Here is a 20,876-nt window from a genome sequence, read left to right on the forward strand (position 1 = left end):
TAATCTGCTGAATTGTGCTCATTCATGTTGCTGTTTGGTTGGTATCTGGACTGGGCTGCTGGTATCCAGACAATGAAGAATGGCATCACCCTAAGGAAATACCTCTAAAAAGGTCTACAACTCCCTTTTCCTAATAACCTTCTTTCTCCCCTACCTTTGGTCAGTGGATAGGAAAGGAGGTAAAAGCATTTAAGAACTCTAAATAAAGTAGGTTTATTGAAAAACCTAAGCCTACAGGTGGCGCGCAATCTAAGCCTACAAGGATGTCCACTCTTTTCATATCTATTCAATATAATAATTAAAGTTCTAGCTGGAGCATTAAGACACATGAAGGAGATCAAGGGATAACAAATTGGAAAGATGGTATCAAAGTATTGTTGAGGATATGATACTTAAGTGACCCCAAAAATTATACCAGAGACTCTATACCAGAGAACTCTTATGGCTAATAAACACCTTTAGTGAAATGGCTAGATACAAGATTAATCCCCACCCCACCCCCCAAAAATCAGTAGCCCTCATATACACAAATGACAAATGAGCTGAGAAAAACAACACTCTTAACCATAGTCACAAATAACACAAAATATCTTGGGGTAACTCTAACCAAGCAAGACTTGTACAACAAAAACTTCAAGTCTTTGAAGAAAGAAATATTAGAAGAAGGAAAGATCTCCCATGCTCATGGATTGCAGGATTAACCTAGTGAAAATGCCATCCTACCAAAAGCAATTTACAGAGTCAATGCAATCCCCATTTCAACACAATTCTTTACAGATCTTGAAATGACAATTCTGTATAATAAAAGAATATCTGCAGGTATTACCATCCCTGATTTTAAGCTGTACTACAGAGCTATAGTAATAAAAACAGTATGGACTGGCATAAAAACGAGACAACTTGATCAATGGAATCAAACTGAAGACCCAGACCTAAATCCAGACACACATATGGACAACTAATTTTTGATAAAGAAGCCAAAAATATACAATGGAAAAAAGAAAGCACCTTCAATAAATGGTACTGGTCTAACTGGATATGTACATGTAGAAGAATGCAAATTGATGCACAAAACTCAAGTCCAAGGGGAGCAAAAGACCTCAACATAAAATCAAATACACTGAACCTGATACTCAGAAAGTGAGGAATAGCCTTGAACGCACTGGCTCAAGAGACAACTTCCTGAACAGAACACTGATTCCACAGGCACTAAGAACAACAATCAATAAATGGGACCTAATGAAATCGAAAAGTTTCTGTAAGACAAAGGACAAAATGGCAGCCTACAGAATGGGAGTAGATTTTCACCAACTTCACATCTGACAGAGGACTAATACACAAAATATATAAATAACTCAAGAAATTAGACAACAAATAATCCAATTAAAAAATGAGGTACAGATCTAAACAGAGAAATCTCAACAGGGGAATCTCAAATAGCCAAGAAACAAAGAAATGTTCAGCATCCTGAGCCCTAAGGAAAATGCAAATCAAAACTGCTTTGAGATCAATACCACAAGTCACAGCTTATACTGCTGAGGAGGTAGAGCAAGAGAAACACTCCTCCATTGATGGTTATGAGTGCAAACTTGAGCTAGATGTGGTGGTGCATGCCTGTCATACCAGCACTTGGGGAGGAAGAGGCAGGTGGATCTCCGTGAGTTTGAGGCTAGCCTGGTCTACAAAACGAATCCAGGACAGCCAAGGCTACATAGGGACACCCTGTCTTGGGAAAAAAAAGTACAAACTTGTACAGCCATTATGGAAATCAATATGGTGTTTCTTCAGAAAATTGGAAATTGATCTACCTCAAGACCCAGCTATACCACTGCATCCTAGGATGCTCCATCCTACCACAGACACTTGCTTAGCTATGTTCGTTGCAGCTTTATTCATAATAAGGAGAAACTGGAAACAACCTAGCTATCCCTCAACTGAAGAATGGATAAAAATATATATATATATCGTACATTTACAAAATAAAGTATTACTCAGCTGTTAAAAACAATGACATTATGAAATTTGCAGGCAAATAAAGAGAACTAAAGAAAAAAAAAAATCAACCTGAGTGAGGCAACCAGACCCAGAAAGACAAACATGGTATATACTCATTTTGTGTGTGTGTGTGTGGTTTTTCTAGACAGGGTTTCTCTGTGTAGCCTTGGCTGTCTTGGACTTGCTTTGTAGACCAGGCTGGCCTCAAACTCACAGAGATCTGCCTGCCTCTGCCTCCCTGAGTGCTGGGATTACAGGTGTGCATCACTGTGTCTGGCATTCATTTATAAGTGCACATTAGCTATTGAATAATGGATAATCATGCTACAATACACAGACCCAGAAAGGCTAAGTAATAAGGAGAGCTCAAGGAGGGACACATGGATCTCTCTGGGAAGGGGAAATGGAATAGATTTTGTGGGAAGACAGGGGGTGAATGGGGATAAGAACAGGAAGGTTCTGTTGGGGCAGTGAGTAATGCAAAAATGGAGTACTGAGAGAGATGACTGGAAGTGGGGGGCTCTTGAGGGGTTATGTAGAACCCTAGTTTAGTAATAAACTCCAGGAATCTGTAAGAGTGATCCTAGCAAAGTCTCCTAGCAATGGGGATATGGAGCCTGAACTGCCTATCTTCCATAACCTGGCAAGACTCCCAGAAATGGGACTGGGACATCAACCCAGCCACAAAACCTTTGACCTACAATATGTCCTGTTTGCAAGATGTGCTGGGGTAATGAAGACAGAGAACTTGTGGGAGTGGCCAAACAATAACTAGTCCAACCAGGCCACAAGAAGGAGTCCATGTCTGACACTGGGTGGATGGCCAGGAACCAGAGGCTAATCTGCCCAGAGACACAGGAAAGAACCAAACCCTACTGTGTCCCCCCACTCCCTGAATGATATTCTGCTATATTTATACTCGGTACCTAGCCTGATTATCATCACAGCAAATGATAGCAGTTGCAGAGAAACACAGCCAAACACTATGCAGAGCCAGGAAAACCACACAGAAGAAAAGAAGGAAAAGATTGTAGGAGGCAGGGAGGTCAAGAACACCACAAGAATATGACCCACAGAATCAACTAGGCAGGACTAATAGTGGCTCCCAGTGACTCCCAGAGCAACAAACATGGACCCCATATGGGTCTGAGTTAGGGCCTCTACAAATACATTATGACTTTGTAGGTTGGTGTTCTTGGGGAACTCCCAACAGTGGGAGTGGATGCCTGCACTTGGGATCCTTTTCCTACTACTGGGTTACCTTGTCCAGCCTTGATATGAAGGTTTGTGCATAGTGTTATTGCAACTTGTTATAACATGTACAGTGGATATCCCAGGAATGCCTGATCTTCTTGCCCTTTTTTTTTTTTTAAGAGAAATGGAAGAGTGAATCCGGGGGAGAGGAAGGTTGGGAGAGGAACTGAGAGAAATGGAGGGATGGGAAACTGCAGTCAAGGGATTATGAGAAAAGAATAAAAATAAATAAATAAATTTAAAAAGTAATTTCCTGTCTCAGGTAAAGGAGCAGAAGAGGCTAACACAGTCTTCTCCCTCAGATCCAACACATGCTGCTGATGGAAACGGAGAGACTCTTACCTTCATTACAGGCAAGGTGAGCAAAAAAAGCAATGATCTGCACAGTTTTCCCAAGCCCAGCTTCATCAGCTAATATGCCATTGAGATTCTTCCGGTATAGCTTGGCCAACCAGTCAAGGCCAATCTTCTGATAGTCTCGGAGAGCACCATACAGCAAAGATGGAGCGCTAAACTTTACCTATAGTGAGAGACAGACCAGCCAAATTATGACTAATCAGCACATTTTCTCAGAGCCTGATTCTAGAGCCAGCCCCAAGTGATTTTCAGAACACAAGTGCAGCAAGAACTGCCTTTTCTAGCAATTTCTGTGGAACCTGTTGGGAGCCAAGAAAAGCTTTCCTCACCGAAGTTGTGACCCGGGCACTGCCCTTAGGGAGGATAGCTTCAGCCACAGCAGTAACTTCTGTTATATCCTTGGTGTTGGGTTTTCCAATGCTCACTCTCTCTGCAGCTTTAAACTGATCCATGATGAAGAGGGAGTCAATGAGAACTGAGTCCCTCTGGCTTTCCCTGTCACTAGGACAGTCTTCCACATCTAGAAAAAAAATGAAAAAGATAGAACTAAGACTGCTGTGAGTTTCATGAGCCTAAACATAGAAAAGGGACAGGGGTGAGATATAAGGAAGAGTAAAGAATTAATTGATTTTTTTATTGCAATTCATTTTTATACATCCATAATACCATAAATGAATGACTCTCAAGTAATGTCACAATCAACTACATCTGAGACTCAAAGCATCATCTGTCCAAGCCTGGTGTCCAAGAAATGGCTCTGTTGATTAAAAGCCAATAATGTGGAAAGAATTATAAGTACCTCAAGCTTAATGATCTCCCTTCTACTACCATGAAAAAAAAAAAAAATAATAAGGAAAAATGAGAAATCACCACCCAAGTTTGGAAACAAGGGAAGAAGCCTTTGTCTTTGACCCTAGGTCTTGCTGTACAAGGGCTTTGTGAAAGGCCCTGAATTCCACAGGAGACACTCTGGCAACAGTCTCACCACTTCACAGTCCCATGTATCCTGTCTTCCCTCTCTCAATACTTGTACCTATCTAATAAGCAGAAAAATCAGAATGAGAAAAGGACAAGCTACAAGTCTGTGTACTCTGTGTATCTGTCTGGAATGCCTAATAAATAAAATTAACCACTAAAAACCTACAAGTTAATAAACAAGCACAGCACAGCCTGGACAAACAAGGAGACGCTTACGTTCATAAACCACAATATAGACCTAGAAAGAAACACCTCTACATCCTTCACAATTCACCCAGTGCTCTAATAAATGTACCAAGTTAACAAGTAAAAACAACAACTTGATGGGGCATGCTTTTAATCCTAAAACCTGGGAGGCAGAGATAGGCAGAAGTTTGAGGCCAGTCTGGTCTATAAAGAGAGCTCTAGGACAGCTACAAAGAGTTATACAGAAAAACACTGTCTTAGGGTGCGGGTGGAGGACACAACCAAAACCAAACAAAGTCTAAAACCCCAAAAGAAACCAAAACAAAACAAAACAAACAAAAAAACCAAAAAAACAATGGGGGGGGGATGCCACAAAACTTAAAGTGTCTTTAAAGGAACACTGTATATAAAATATTTTATTTTCCTGGCTCAAAATCTTTTTTTCTTATTCTTATGTTTACAGTCACAAACAAGCTTTTTCCTATCCAAAACCCAAAGCCCCTGCCACAACTCACATGAATTGAAGAACCTGCTCTTGGAGACAATATTTCCAATTTCTTACATCTTATTAAGTCTTTATTTTGGCTTTCACTTTAAACCTGAATTCTTTACAACACTAAGAACATACCCTCTTCCCCGCTGGACTCTTCATGGTCAGGTTCGGGCTGTGGCCACTGAAAATTTGGCAGAAAGGCACCTTCATACAACTTCATCAAATCAATTAAGGGCAATTCAGCTGAAAAGAATGGAAGGAAGAAACAAGATCACTTTATAACTGTAATTTAACTACGAAGAAGATAAACCACTCAGAAAGGCACAGAAAAAAAAGACTGGATGCGTAGCTTGCCACATACATTCCTAAAACAATACATGCAGGCTGGCATTGCTTATCCAAAATGATTAGAACTACAAATATTCATCGTTTTTGATTTTCTGGATTGGAGACCATTTACATACATTGAAATGAACACATACCTGAAAATCCACTATCCAAACTGCTGTGAAATCTGAAACTTCAGAACATCCTTTTTTCTCAGAAAATTTGGTTTTATATTTTAAAGTACTTTGGGTTCTGAATTTTTAGATTAGAAATTTACAACTTTCAGGGTTGAGGCATGGTTTAGTGGTTTAGAGCACTGCCTGCTCTTTCAGAAGACCTGAGTTCAATTTCCAGTATCTACATGGCAGCTCACAGCTGTCTTTAACTCCAGTTCCAGGGGACCTGATACCCTCACACCAGTTATTTAAAAAAAGAAAGAAAGAAATTTACAGCTTGCAAATCTAAAAGTATTGCTCTTTTTTCCCCAAAAATTAAATGCCCTTAACTAACACAAAATCTAAATATTTTCTTTTTCAGTTAATATCAGTATTAATTTAGGTTTATTTATTTTATATGTGTGTTTTGCACGTACGTATGTCTGCAGGTGTGGTGCCCACAGAGGCCAGAAGAGGGCATTGGATCCCTTAGAACTGAAATTACAGATGCTGCTATGTAGGTGCAAGGAATCAAATCTTTGTCCTCTGAAAGAGGAGGCATTGCTCTTAACTTCTGAGCCATGTCTCCAGTTCCTAATAGTAATTAAATTTTTAGACAGGGTCTTACCATGTAGCCCAGGCTGGCATAGACCTGGCAAAGACATTTCACATTAAAAATAAATAAATGAATACAACAGGCAGGATGGCATACACTTTTAATCTTAGAACTCAAAAGGCAAAGGAACTCAACTCTTGAGTTTAAGGTCAGCCTGGTCTACACAATGAGTTTCAGCCCAGCCATGGCTACACAGTGAGACCCTGTCTCAAAGATAGATAGATAGATAGATAGATAGATAGATAGATAGATAGATAGACAGACAGACAGACAGACAGACAGACAGACAGACAGACAGACAGAAGCAAGCTAGAGAAAGATGATGGCTCAGTGGTTATGAACACTTGTTTTTGCAGAGATTTCAGGTTTGATTCCCACATGGTGGCAAACCAACATCCTTAACTCCAGTTCCAGAGGATCTGCTACCCAGAAAACTGACCATGGCAGCCACTAGGCACACATGTAGTACATAGACACAAACATAAGCAAAACATTCAATAAAATAAAATGAATAAAATCTAATTTAAATTTTTATTTAAAAGTTAAAAAAAATAAAGCTAAGTATTTTTTTCAACTGAGACTATAAGATGAATACAGACCAATATGTTCCTCAGCTAACGGCAGCCCCTAAATGTCTCTGTGTGGAAACACATTGAGTCAGACATGTTCAAGCTGATGAACCTGCCAGAGTCTCCAAAAACTATATGGAAAGCTGAGAGGGTTTGGATTTAACAGTTAATTATATTCCACTTTAGAAAATTCCAGAGAACAACCAAATTTGTGTTTGACAAAGTATCAAACTATGACACAGAAACATTTTAAACAAGTGTACATAAAAATACTCATAGAAAGAAATCAGCATTACAAGCACTTATATTTAAGATTAGCCAAAATCTCCCTGAATTCACTTGCTCATGATTTATAACACCCAAACCACTGAAGTAATAGACAAATGTGTTGTTAAGCCAAGTGAAATCAAACATTATCTATAGATAGGGTGTAGTGTTTATAATGCACATCTCTCAATTTTTCTGAATGTGTGAAAAAAAATATGTTTATACAAGTGAATATAACAGAAAAGTGTTAATGAGATTTTATAAAATGTCTTAGAAAAAAGTTACCACCCCAAAAGCAACACCATCCACGCTGGTCAAGCAGATGTAACATGATCCCTTTTAAACAGAACATTAAGTGGTCCAAATTAACCTTCACATTAATCTTTTCCTCACGTCCAGGAAGAAAATTCCACCAGGTTCTGAGGACCACAGTGTTGAGTATAAGCCATAAATCTAGTACAAAGACTAGACTCACCCTCACCTACACAATGAAAGGACCCAGCTCCTTTCCTCCCAATAACCAACCCTCCTCATTGACCAGGGCTGGCTTGGTCTTTCCTGCTCACACAGGCTCTTGCTCTGGAAACCAGTCCAGATCAGGGGTGTTTAAAAAAAGCTATCATCAACTAGTGAGAATCTGTCTAAGGAGTATATTCCTCCCATCTGCCCACATCAAGCCTCTTGAAGGCTTCATTCTGTCCCAAGAGGCTGTAGCCATAGTTACCAGGAGGGCTGCAGAGTGGTGAAGTTATAAGTGATAACTCCACATGGACTCCTGAAAGCCAAGGACACAAACTGTCATGAGTGACCACCACAATGAAGAAATAAAGAAGGATATCAAGGTGTTCATACCTATAATCCCTGCAGAGTGAGGTGGGGAAGGTCTGACAGGGATACTGTGTATTCGACGACACAATTTATGGAATACAGAATAGGGGGTCTGAGAGGATGGCTCAGTAGGTAAAGGGTTTGCTGTACAAGCATAAAATCTGCATGAAGATTGGAATTCAGATCTCCAGCATCCATGCAAAATGCTACATGTACACAGCAGTCTGCCTGTAACCTAGCACTTAGGAGGCAGCCAGGGAAGTAAGTTAGACCAGCCAATAGGAAAGCTATGGATTCAAGTGAGTCTTTGCCTCAGTGTATGAGGTGAAGACACCCAACATCAATCTCTGTCCAAGGCAGACACACACATATACTTGAAAACACATGTGCCCACACACATATATATACATGCATACATGTATATATACCACACACACAAAGAATAAAGATTAGACAGCAACTACAGCCGTCCCTGAATAAGCGTCTCTCGCTGGTAAGCCTGAAAAATCTGCCAAAATCAAGTTTCAGTGAGTTGTGAGACTCACAAAGTATGCTAACAAACAGTGTACACAAACAGAGCCTGGGGCTCATAAGAGTCATCAGAATCAGATCTGTAATATGTGACACACAAACTACCAAGCACAAGGCTAGAGTTGTAGCTAGTTACCCAGCAACTACAGAGCTCTAGGTTTGATCCCCACCACTGAGGAGGAAGGGGAGACTAACACTAAAACAATCTATGGTAAAAGTTATGTTAATCTTAAAGTGGAAAAGACCTAGAAGAGAATTTTAAGAATGGAAAATAGAACCAGGGATCTAATAACATAGGCTCAAAGTAAAGAAACTAGAAATTGGCTTGTCAAAAATATAAAAATAGGAATCTATTCTTCTGCTACAAAATCTTAACACATTTGTCAGTAGCTGATGGCACCAACGTGCCAGCCATTGACAGTAAGGATCCTGCAGACTACATAATGTGACCCCAAGGGTTTACCTGGTGGCCATGTACGTAACACTGCACCATCCAGTGCTATTCCACTGACACTTTAAACCATAAACCAAAGCTAGATATAAGCTCAGGTGGGTGGAGTGCTTGACCAGTAGGCTCAATGCTCTAGGTTCATGCTCCAGAATAAACAAAATAAAGCAAAGCAAAGCACAGCACACAGAACGTAAACTGGTCCATTCAAAAGCCACCAAAATTCAGGTAAGAATCATCTATAAAAATAACTTCATATTTCTACACTTTCTGGATGTTTAGCATAAGGATAACCTTATGCTAAAACCTCTAAGTACAGTGTGAGAAATGTAAATTCCAAATAAGTGTCACTTTTTTTTCTATTTTTCAAAACAGGGTTTCTCTGTGTAACCCTGGCCGTCCTGGAACTCACTCTGTAAACCAAGCTGTCCTCAAACTCAGAGATCCACCTATCTCTGCCTTCCAAGTGCTGGGATTAAAGGCATGCACCGTAAGTGCCTGGCTAAGTCTCACTTCTCAACAGACAGATACAAAATCCTAGAAAAAAAAATCTTAAGCAAACCAAACAGAGTACCCAACAAAAGAGAATCACGATGGCAAATGTAGTTCATATTAACTGATCTAATGTAAAAATGCCATGAACCAAGGCCTACAATAAAGAGCATACACCAAAAAAATATAAGAACCATTTATAACATAAATGTCTATTTAAGTGCATATGAACTTCATTTATCTGATAAAGTACGAAGAAACCTGTACCTTATACCCAATGATAAAGTATTCAAACCATCGCCATGATTATCCCTACAGCAGCAGCAAAGCACTCTGCACACATCAGGTCATCACCCTTGCTTCAGGACATCCTTAAAGCAACATCCCAACACTTTGGAGGTAGAAACAGGAGATCATGCTGGCTACCCAGCAAGTTCAAGACTAGCCTGGGGCTACCTAAGACCCTGTCTCAAAAGTCACACATACACAGAGACAGAGAGAAACAAAGAAATTAATTTAACAAAAGACATTTTATATATTTAATGAAAATTTCTTCAGAAGGCCTAAATAAATGGAAAATTATATTCTGATCATACAATGGAAAAATCAACTTCATAGAGAAAGCTGTTCTCATAACTTATTAATATAGGTGGAGTCAACTCAACAGTTCCAACAGTTGCTTATTTTTTTATGTGAAACATGACTCCAACCTATCCCTGAAACAGTCTCTTCTAAAGAAATCATTAAAGAACTTAACCTAGTCAGATGTGGTTATCCTAAAGCAACAGTAATCAGGGTGGTTGGTATTCATATAGAAATTGGTACAAACCAGTCAATTAATCACAGAAAGAAGTGTGTGTAAAGTGAAGCAGCTTATGTCATTGGGGGTACCTATAAAGATGGGGGAGGGCACTGGAAATATAACCTGGTAGCAGAATGCTTGCTTGGCACCTGTGAAGCCCTAAATTCAATTCCCGGCACCAAACAAGGTAAGAACAAGACAGCTCAGAAAGGAAAGGCACACACCACCAAGATTAATGACTTGAGTACGATCCCCAGGACAATATAGTAGAAAAACTGACCACTTCTCCAAGTTGTCCTTTGATTTCCACATGTATGCTATAACACATAAAAATAAATAAATGTGAAATTTTTAATTAAAGTTTTTTTTTTTTTTTTTAAACCAAACACTATAGGAAGCCATCCTTATGACCAAAACATAAAGAATTTGCATCCCCCGGAGTGGGGAGAATATTCAGCAGTTAAGAGCACTTACTGCTCTCACAGAGAACCAAAGCTCAGTTCCTAGCATCCACGTCATAAAGCTCATAACCGTCTATAATTCCAGCTGTAGAGGATTCAATACCTCTGTGGTCACTAGCACTCATGGCACATACCCACAGGCAGATATACAGCTACACATAATTAAAAATAATAAAAACAAGAATTTGTGTCCAGAATATTTAAGGAACTTAGGTAGAAAACCTAACAGCCAAAAGAGCCAAAGACAGACATGAGAAAATGCACCTCACTGTCAGAGAGCTGCTCTTCAAGCTGTGGGGGGCAGGTCTATCTTCACCACCAGCTCTAAGGCTACCAGCACAGTCAACTGTATAAGCTACATAACTCTATAGACTAACCATGCTGCACACCCAAACATATGCAGAGCCATTTGTGTACAAATACCACTGAACAAAGAAATACCAACAGCAGCACTACTGAAATCAAAGTAACTGATGACATGTTTATGTGTGAAAAAGTATGTAGAGTTAAGGTATTAACAGCAATACCCAGCCATCTAGATAAAATTACCGGGCAGAACCACTAGAGAAGAACAAACCACACCTTACAAGCCACTGTCAAAGAATCGGGCTTCAGTTTCAACAGTGGCTAGGGAGACTCACAGAGGTAGGAGAGGAGAGTTCAGAAAGTGAACCACAAAATGTTGAGGTCTAACTCAACACCAGATCCGTTTCCTTGAACTTGGCAAAACAATGTCACATGTACTGCTGTCATTTTTATATGACTTTATTTTCAAATGTCTTGTGCCTCTTTAATGTTGAATTAAAATATTTTCAGTAAGACAGTGACAACCTACCTTCTTTGGCCAAATTAGAAAGTTCTGTGTGGTGGTCTACAAGCCCTTCATGTGCTTCCTCCTCTTCGATGGTCTCTTCTTCATCTTCCACTAAAATATGGTTATCATCAGACGTCAGGGTCATGCAAAGCATCACTTGATCTCAACATTATTAAATACTATTAGGCTTCAAAACTGTTTAACAGTTTAAAAAAAACTGAATGAAAAAAACAGTTGAAAAAAAACTGAATTAAATACTTCAATTTTTCAGGATGATTCTGGAAACCATTGTTATACAACAACAAATGGGAAATGTTTACCCTTTTACTTCAGCCTGCCATTTCACAGCCTGTTTCTTTCAATATGCAGTAGATCTCACTAACTCAGAAGGCTGGTAAACTTCCCACCCACTGCATAGCCCTCCCAGAAAAGCCACATACATGCTTCTGAGGATTCATCACTGCCTACCAGAGATGGGCCACAACCCAGTGTGTGTCCTCCCCTTAGCACTCCTGTGCTTCAAAGGCCATTACTTCATTCCACCTCACTCTGCAGCCCTAACCCTGGACCCTGCTCCTCTTCATCACAGGGGTCAAGGTTCTTGCCAAGAACTCTTTAGCACCCCCCAAGCACAACTCTTCCTCACAGGCAATCTCAAAGGTAAGAGGGCTGACCCAAAAAGCTGCACTGCACCCTCCCTCCTTGGCAGTAGTTCTTAATCTGGCTTCTTCTCATCCATGACCTTTCCTTTCTGAAACACACACTGAAACACATGCACATGCACTCATGCACACATGAATACATTCTGCCCACTATCTCTACCAAATCCCCAAATTCCTCAGTTCTTCACTACAAAACCTCTACCATCCACCAAAGTTGAAAGGCACCAGATTGCACATCTCTAGACCCTAAACACATAAAGTCCTAAACACAAACAGCCTGGTGCAACTTTACAAGATAAGCCAGACCTTTCTTGGAATTTCATTCCGCCATTTTTCCTGCACTTAATGGAGTAGATGGCTTAGGAGAAAGAGCAGTAAACAGGTGTGGTAGTCATGCTGACAGACACCACAACTGAAGGACAGCCTGGGGCTATCTCAAAGAAACACAGAGTTTAAGGTGACATTACCACATGCCTATAAGGCAAAGTAGTTTCTACTGCGTCTGATTTCCCTAAACTAACCCACTACTTAACAAGGAGATGCTCCCAAATCAGCTAGACACACCTATAGTCTACAAAGAAAATTATCTAAAGTCACTATACAAGGCTGGATGCCACCAAAAAAACATCTGCTCCCCAATCCTTTCTAAGTCATCCCACCCACGGCTAGCTGCCCTGATAAACATCTTGGCCTCCCAAAATCAATAGGAAGCCAAGGAGAGACAGAGAGGAACACAGCTCAGATCCTTCCAGAGGACACTCTGGCTAGAAGCACCAGAATTGGTCCTGACCTCTACCTTCTGCCAGTTTCAGTCAGAAGCTGTTCTGACAGCTAAGAGTCAGAGCTACATGAGAGTAGTTGAAAGACAGGGACCACCTCCTAGGGGAATAGCTAAAAAAAGAGACAAACACTAAGATAGAGGAGTAAACAGGAAAAAAAAAAGGGGGGGGGCGTCTGGAGAACACCCAAGTTGCTATGTCAATGCAGGGCAATGGTTGAACCCAAACTCCTAGCTCCTGTTACTCCTTATTTATCTTTTGGAGTGAAATTTAATCCTAACAGTTACCACACTAATAATCTGGCCAAACTCTCTCCATACTAAAACCTCAAACTTTCAAAAGTCTGGAAGTTTCCACACTGCAAGTCAAACTACTAAAGTTACAATGCTGCTTGAGACCCCACAGACTCACTCATCTAGCACCTGTTACATCACACACCATCATATGCTTCCTCTAATACCCAATTCTTCCTTCCTTCCTCTGTTCCTACAACCAGGAGGACATTTGTTTCCAAATAGGTCAGAAACCATGGACACAGCCTCATGTCAAGTCACTCATACTGGAGGTACATCTGTGTTCTACTCTTAACCAAGTGCCAACATTTAAACATGACAGGCGCTCCTCCCCAAAGAGACCAGTGTGGTAACTGTGGTGAGCAGTGAGCATATCATCCTTCAGCAGGCACATCTACCATACTGTACTAAGGGGTCTTGAGGACAGAAACAGACCTGGCCCCAATCATCTCTGTGTAACCACCTAAGCTCTCCAAATGCATCTGGGTTTTCAGAGATCACAAAGTAAGATACCACCAAATTGCTACAGAAGCAGGCCAAGTCTTGTGGAGATACCAAAAGTTACTCTTTTTACTCAAACACTCCTGGATAAATACAAAGATTAAAGTTTGTAACCAATTTAAAATAACAAGCCCAAGGACAATGGCAGCATAGCTATATACTATGACAATACAGAGTGCACATTCTGCTTGTGATCTCAAGGCCCTAATAAAGCACCAAGGGAGTAGGGAACAGACCTTCATCATCAGTTAAAGATGTACTAGCTTTTCTTTTCCTTCCAGATATTCCTAGATCCTGAAACAGAGTAACAATCAGAAATGTGAGATTCAATAACACAGAATGGGATCTCAAGGCAGAGTGTCTATTTAGCAGATGTCCAGTGGAGAACACCAGCACTTGCTGGGCAATCATGACATAGACACCACAGAGAAGAGTGAGGATGCAGACCCTCAATTACTATATTCAACTGCATTCTCTCAAACTTGCAGATTCATGTCCCATGTGAAACTACAGCTATCAAGTGCCATTATATCTTCTTTTTTTGTCTTATTTTCTTGTTTGTTAGTTTTGTTTTGTTTTTCAAGACAAGGATTTTCTGTATTGACCTGACTGTCCTAGAACTCACTATGTGGACCAGGATGGCTTTGAACTCATAGAGGTATCTGCCTACCTCTGCCTACTGAGAGCACTACCACCACCACCCAGTGCCACTGTATTTTCAAAGCAGACTGATTTTATAGCCTGTTGACTTCTTCAGGTAATATAACAAGACCCTCTGTGTCAGAGGCAACAACCCTGTACTCACCACAGAGTGCTCTGGTGATGTATCACATCCCTTTAGTCTGGTCTCTTTCCCTAAAGAGAAAAGAAATACAGTATTTTTCACCAAAGCTAGGCAACATGATGCTTTTTACCTCAGCAAGTGCTGTCTGTTTATATAAGCTGAGTCCTAAGGTTGTCAACACTCAAGAAGGACAAGGAGTGCAAGTTCTACCTCTTGCACTTGCAGAATAAACCCAGCCTCATTCCTCTCAGTAACCCAGGGCAGCTGTTTTCATCTTATGGTTCTTTTTATACCCTTGTCTGTTTTCTCAGTCAGCGTCTCATTGACTGAGTTCAGTCTGGCTTCAAATTCACAAACCTCTGCCTCTAACTGCTAAGTGTTGGGATTCAGACTCGTGCCATTTTGTGTAGCACTCATGTTACAGTTCTACAACTTTAGCCTCTTAGCCTACTCCCTCACCAACAATATGAGAGGTATAAAGACTCCTAGAACAGTATAAAGACTAGAGAAGACAATGAATGCCACATGTTGGCGTGTCACATGCACCTAAGTATCCAGTAACTAGGGGCAACTACTGCAGAAATATCTCAATGGGGCAAAGGCACTGCACAGCCCAATCCCCAAAGATATCTAGTCAACTGGTTTGTTTACTGTTTGGTTTGTTTACTGTCTAGAAACAGTACCTACATTCTGAAAACATTCACAGTTGATCAACTCTGGGGTACTGGCACATACTATACCACATGACAATAGAACTGAGCTTGTTGCTAGACCTGGTGATGCATACCTTTTAATCCCAGCACTCAGGTGCTAGAGGCCAATCTTACCTGTATACTGAATTTCAGGCCAACAAGGGCTACAGAGTGAGATTCTATCCTCCCCTTCCATGTGTGTGTATACACAAAATAAAGCAAATGCATGTACATATTCTCCCTGACCAATGAGCTCTCTAGCCAAAGCCAAAAAGCTGCACAAAACGTATTATGAAAATTTTGAAGCCTGTGTATATGTGTTCTGGAACGTAAAAGCAAGGCCTCACAAATGCTAGGCAGGCACTGTATTCACGCAATTCATTAAAACTGTCTTTAAAAGGCTGGCAAAATGGTTCAATGGGTAAAAGTACCTGCCATCAAGCCTGATAATCTAAGTCCATTCCCCAGAACCCAGATGACAGAAAAACCAAGTCTCACAGGCACAAGGTAGCACACATTCACTCATACACAATAAATAAACCTTTGAAAATATTTTAAAAATCATAGCTGGGCTAGTAAAATAGTAAAGAGCCTTACCACCAAGCCTGACAAGCTTGAGTTTATTCCTTAGAACCCACATGATAGAAGGAGAGAACTATCTCCAGAAAGTTATCCTCTGACCTCCACACATATCCTGGTGCACACTTTTGTTTTCTCCCATCCCCACACTAAAGAAACAAATGTAATACAAAAAAGGTTTCATAGCATACCTCTTCTGGAAACTTTCTGTAAATTTAAGGCTTTTTTCCTTTTCTCTTCTAATTCTACTTGCAGTTTTATTTCCACAACCTAAATGCCAAAAAAAAAAAAAAAAAAAAAAAAGCAAGTAAGTCATTAAGGATATACACTGTACAATTCTTCACATAAAACAACAGCTAGCCTACCTCATACACATTTGAGGAAAAAACTCAGTTTGGTGCTCTCCTCTTTATTTTGTGTCTAACTTTATCCTGCTCAAATTCTATTAGATAGTAAAAGTGTGGAAGTTCTTAGAAGAGATTTATCTCCTTTAAGGATGTAGATGGGAGCAGGTATCCTGTAGAAGACTTTGCCTTTAATGGCCACAGCACACCAAGAACTACCTCACAGGCCTTCACTACATTCTCACCTCAAAGCTGTGGCTTCCACAAGTACAAAAATAAACAAAGAGAACAGAATGGGATCTTGCAGAAGGCTAAGTAACACAAGGCCTCTGGCTGCACAAGCATGAATGCCGAAGCTGCTAAGGCTCTGTCCCCTAGTACAGTTTCACGGCTTTGACACATTACATTTTCTTTTAGATCTCACTGAATTCTAGCATTTACCTGTTCAATATTTGACCAAAAATATTCTATTTCTCGGGCAGTGGTGGCAGCAATTCGTCTCAATCTGCTCTGTTCTTCCTTTTTTCCTCTTTCCTCACGAAGTTTCCTTTCTTCATGATGCCGGGCTACAGTTCTGACAAGCTGGCAAAGAAAAGTTCAAGAATTTGTTGTTAACTGGGCATGGTGGCAGACATCTGTAATCCCAGTACTCTGGAAGGCAGAGGCAGGCTCTGTGAGTTCAAGGCCATCCTGATCTACAAGTCCAGGACAGCCAAGGCTATACAGAGAAACCCTGTCTCCAACCCCCTCCCCCCCCCAAAAAAAAAAAGAAAGAAAAAAAAAAGAGAGAGAAAAAAAAAATTGTTGTACTCAGGCTGGCAAGATGAGTACTTGGTGGCAAGACTAATTCCCTGAGTCTGATTCCCTAGGGCCCCATATAGAGCAAAAGGGCCAACAACTTCCACAGTTGTTCCCTGACCTCCACACAGGTGTACATGGGGGGGGGGGGGGGGGAGAACGTGTTGTATTCCATGCTATGCCAAAAAAGAGAGAGAGAGAGAGAGAGAGATAGGAAAAAAAAATTTAAGACTTCTCTCAGCCTAGCCAGGCAGTAGTGGCACACACCTTTAACCCCAGCACTCAGGAGGCATAGGCGGATCTCTGTGAGTTTGAGGCCAGCCTGGTCTACAGAGTGAGTGCTGTGAAATCCTTTCTGGAGTGGGGAGGAGGAGACTTCTCAACCTACAGTCACATATAAGGCAAGAGGAGGCTTGGGTGGGAGGATCATAAGTTCAAGGCCAGCCTGATCCACAGAGAAAACCATATCTCAATAAATAAAGCCACATTATTATTCACTGTTAGGTATATTCCTCCTACATTTTCAGGTGTAAGATGAAAACATGGATACAAGCAAATAAATATAATCACATTTTTTATTTGACTTTTCTAGAAAGTGATCTTACTATTTATATTCCTCAGATATGGGTATGGTACTACAATCTTTTTCCCCTGTTTCACATGATTAATAGCTTCCTTTACAACAAACACAAATTAACATGATTAAAGGGTCACTGACTATTTCACTACATGAATGCAGCTAAATGTCGAGTTCCTACACATAGAAATTGTTGGGTTTCAATAACTCACATTTTTCCCTAAACATAATTATGTTTATGTACCTTCTTTTGAGATAGAATTCTGCTGACATTTTTAAAAGTGTTTTTAAACTTTTTTTTTTTTAACTGTGGTGTGCATGCGTGTATACATGTATGCATGCAGGTAGGAGCATGTGAGTTTTACTGCCCTAAAATATGGAACACTTCATGAATCTGAATGTCATTCTTGGACCATACTAATCTTCTCTATGTTTAATTATATGTGCTGCTAAAGTAAGCACTGACTTTTTAAAAAAGATTTATTTTTATGTCTATAAATACTTTGCCTGCATGTGTGTGCAGTGCCTAAAGAGGCAAGAAGGCAACAGATCCTCTAGAACTAAAATGACTAACAGTTATGAACCATTATGTGGATAGGGGCTAGTAATCTAGGATCCTCTGAAAGAGTAACTGGTACTTTTAACAGGTGAACTACCTCACCAGCCCCAAAACTGACATTTAAAGGTTTCCTTTCTAGTGTTAATATGTCCATGTATATACATTTGTTGCTGTTGATAGGGTTTCATGTAGCCCAGACTGGCCTCAAATGCACTGAGCTAAAGATGATCTTCAACTTCTTATCCTCTTACCTCCACCTCTCAAGTGTTAAAAGTATAGATTACAAGTGTGTATCACCACACCTGTTTTATGAGTACTGCAGATCAAACTCAAGGCTTCAGGGCCGTTAGGCAAACAACCTGCCAAATAAACTACATCTCAACCTGAAGATTTTACTTTTATTTATTTTTAGGAGACAAGGTGTTCCTATATAGCTCTGGCTGACCTAGAACTCACAGTGGAGACCAGGCTGGCTTTGAACTCATAGAGTTCTACCTGCCTCTGCTTCCCAAGAACAGGGATTAACGTCATGACCCACCATTATATGGCTTAACATTTTAAAGATTTTTTTTTTTAAATGTACCTGCATGCTTTGCCTAAAAGTGCACATCTATACCCTCTGAGACAGAAGAGAATGTCAGATTCCTTGGAAACTGAGTTACAGATGTTTAAGAGTCCCCATGTGGATGTTGGGAACTGAACCCAGGCCCTCTGAAAGAGCAGAACATGCTCTTAACCACTGAACCATCTCTCCTTTGTCTTAGCTTTTCCCTTCCTAAACCAGATGAGGAAAGAGGGGAGTTCAAAGATTAAAGTGCATAGTCCAGAGGACAAAGGATCTAACCCAACCCTGAGTGCAAGGAAAGTAAAGAGAATAAATACTCAAGGCCTGGGTATGAAAACAACGGTCCATGATGTATGACAGGTGTAGTTGCCTATATAAAGGATAGCTGAGTCCCACTCAGAGGTCAGAATTTTCCAGAAATCTGTCTTCCTATTTTCAGCCATACCATCAAGCAGTGACACAGCAGAAGCAGGAATAAAGGGAGAGGATAAAGTAAAACCTATTAACCTAGGCCTGGCACACCTAACTCCCAGCCTGACCAGCTCTAGGTGCCCTGAAAACATCCTAATCCTAATTAACAAGGAAACTGGAAGGAAGAAGAACCCAGACTCTATACCAGGACTGCAGCAGGAGGCTGTGTCTACTCTGACACTAAGGACTCTGTCTCAGTTTCCACCTACATAACAGTAGGTGCTTTCTCAACACATTAAGATTTAAAGGACAGGCAAGAGTCTGATCCATTGCCACTCACAGCAATTGAAATCCCAACTATTCCAACAGACACAGCATGAATGACCCATGTTTCAAACCTACCTTCTTAGCAGCAGCCAACTTCCACCTCCGCTCCTGGGCAAAGTCTGTGGCCATCCACTGCATCTCTTCCAGCAAATAGTCCCAATGAGATTTCGGGCGAGGGGCCTCTTGAAGCTTTGGCAGCCGCCTTAGGGACCACAAGCCTTCTTTCCTTAAATCTGCTATTCGCTGATGGATCTGATTTTCCTGTAGGGAGCACAGATATGGGAGGTAAGGGTCAGGATATAATTAAAGGTACTCTGCTAAAGCATACTGTGTAAAAGGCTCAAGAACTAAAGACAGACTCAAAGAGCCAGAGTTTAAGGTAAGCATGCTCACAGTCAAGTGGCTCTAGAAGAACACAACAGGAAGAATCAGATTCTCCCATACACCTTTAAGGAAGCCAAGCAATAGTGATCCTATTCTAAAGAGCAAGACAAATGACCCAGGTTTAACTCAGCGGTAAAGCAACCAGCTAGCATCCCAAGCACCACTAAAAAGTGTGTGTGTGGGGGGGGGGGGGAATAAAATCAAAGGGCCAATATTTTCACCAAAAGAATCAAACAGTGTACAAGAGAATCAACCATGCCAGGAATTAACTTCAAAATAACCAAGAAGTAGAAGAATCGATTGTCTCTGACATGAACTCCATGGCAGGCTCTTTGACCTCCCCCCTCAACCCCCAGGAAGGAGCAGCCTTGCTAGGCTACAGAGGAGGACAATGCAGCCAGTCCTGATGAGACCTGATAAACTAGGGTCAGATGGAAGGGGAGGAGGACCTTCCCTATCAGTGGACTTGGAAAGGGGCAAGGAGGAGAATAGGGAGGGAGGGTGGGATTGGGAGGGAATGAGGGAGGGGACTACAGCTGGGATACAAAGTAAATAAACTATAATTAATATAAAAAATAAAAAAAGAAATCTAGAAATTAAATAAACACTAAAAAAAAGTAGAAGAATCAATGAAGACTATCCACAGTGCTAAACTCAAACCAGACAACAAGCACTGAGTTTATGTCAATCTTTTAATTCCCTGAAGAAGTTAACAAAAGAGTCATCCAACAAGAACTAAGTACAAATTAACTGACTCCCACCTTCAGCTATGACTAGAAGGCAATCAGCCCACCATGGTCAATTTCAATACAAGGCAAGCATGTCCATGAGTCTACTTCTAGCAGAAAAGGAAGCATTATTTGGTCCATCCCTGGTTTCTAATGATCATAAACTAAGTGTTCCATTTTAAATTATCAGCCTTAAAATAATAAAATGTATGTCACAAACCAAAATACAAGCAAGTTCCAGCTGTATTGTATTGTGACATACCTCTTGTTCAGCTACTCTCTTGGCCAAGTTGGGAGCAAGATCTCCCAAACCCAGAAAT

At 40.6% G+C, this 20,876-nt stretch overlaps 1 protein-coding gene and 1 pseudogene across 5 annotated transcripts in view; both read right to left on the reverse strand.

Annotated features, from left to right (window-relative positions):
• Ep400 (E1A binding protein p400) overlaps positions 1 to 20,876 on the reverse strand; it is a 107,107-nt gene that overhangs the window by 51,834 nt on the left and 34,397 nt on the right. For all 5 annotated transcript variants that reach the window (XM_055605729.1, XM_055605727.1, XM_055605728.1 and 2 more), the window contains 9 exons: positions 19,520 to 19,705; positions 16,649 to 16,789; positions 16,055 to 16,133; positions 14,614 to 14,663; positions 14,045 to 14,102; positions 11,595 to 11,684; positions 5,399 to 5,506; positions 3,936 to 4,126; positions 3,592 to 3,769 (listed from right to left, as the gene is read on the reverse strand). In XM_055605729.1, coding sequence (XP_055461704.1) covers positions 3,592 to 3,769; positions 3,936 to 4,126; positions 5,399 to 5,506; positions 11,595 to 11,684; positions 14,045 to 14,102; positions 14,614 to 14,663; positions 16,055 to 16,133; positions 16,649 to 16,789; positions 19,520 to 19,705 — 1,081 coding nt within the window. The remainder of the gene's footprint in view (positions 1 to 3,591; positions 3,770 to 3,935; positions 4,127 to 5,398; positions 5,507 to 11,594; positions 11,685 to 14,044; positions 14,103 to 14,613; positions 14,664 to 16,054; positions 16,134 to 16,648; positions 16,790 to 19,519; positions 19,706 to 20,876) is intronic.
• Positions 17,953 to 18,044, reverse strand: LOC129676175 (U6 spliceosomal RNA; annotated as a pseudogene).

This window comes from Psammomys obesus, unplaced genomic scaffold, assembly GCF_907164565.1.
Source record: "Psammomys obesus unplaced genomic scaffold, mPsaObe1.curated_primary_1811, whole genome shotgun sequence".
Lineage (NCBI taxonomy): Eukaryota > Metazoa > Chordata > Mammalia > Rodentia > Muridae > Psammomys > Psammomys obesus.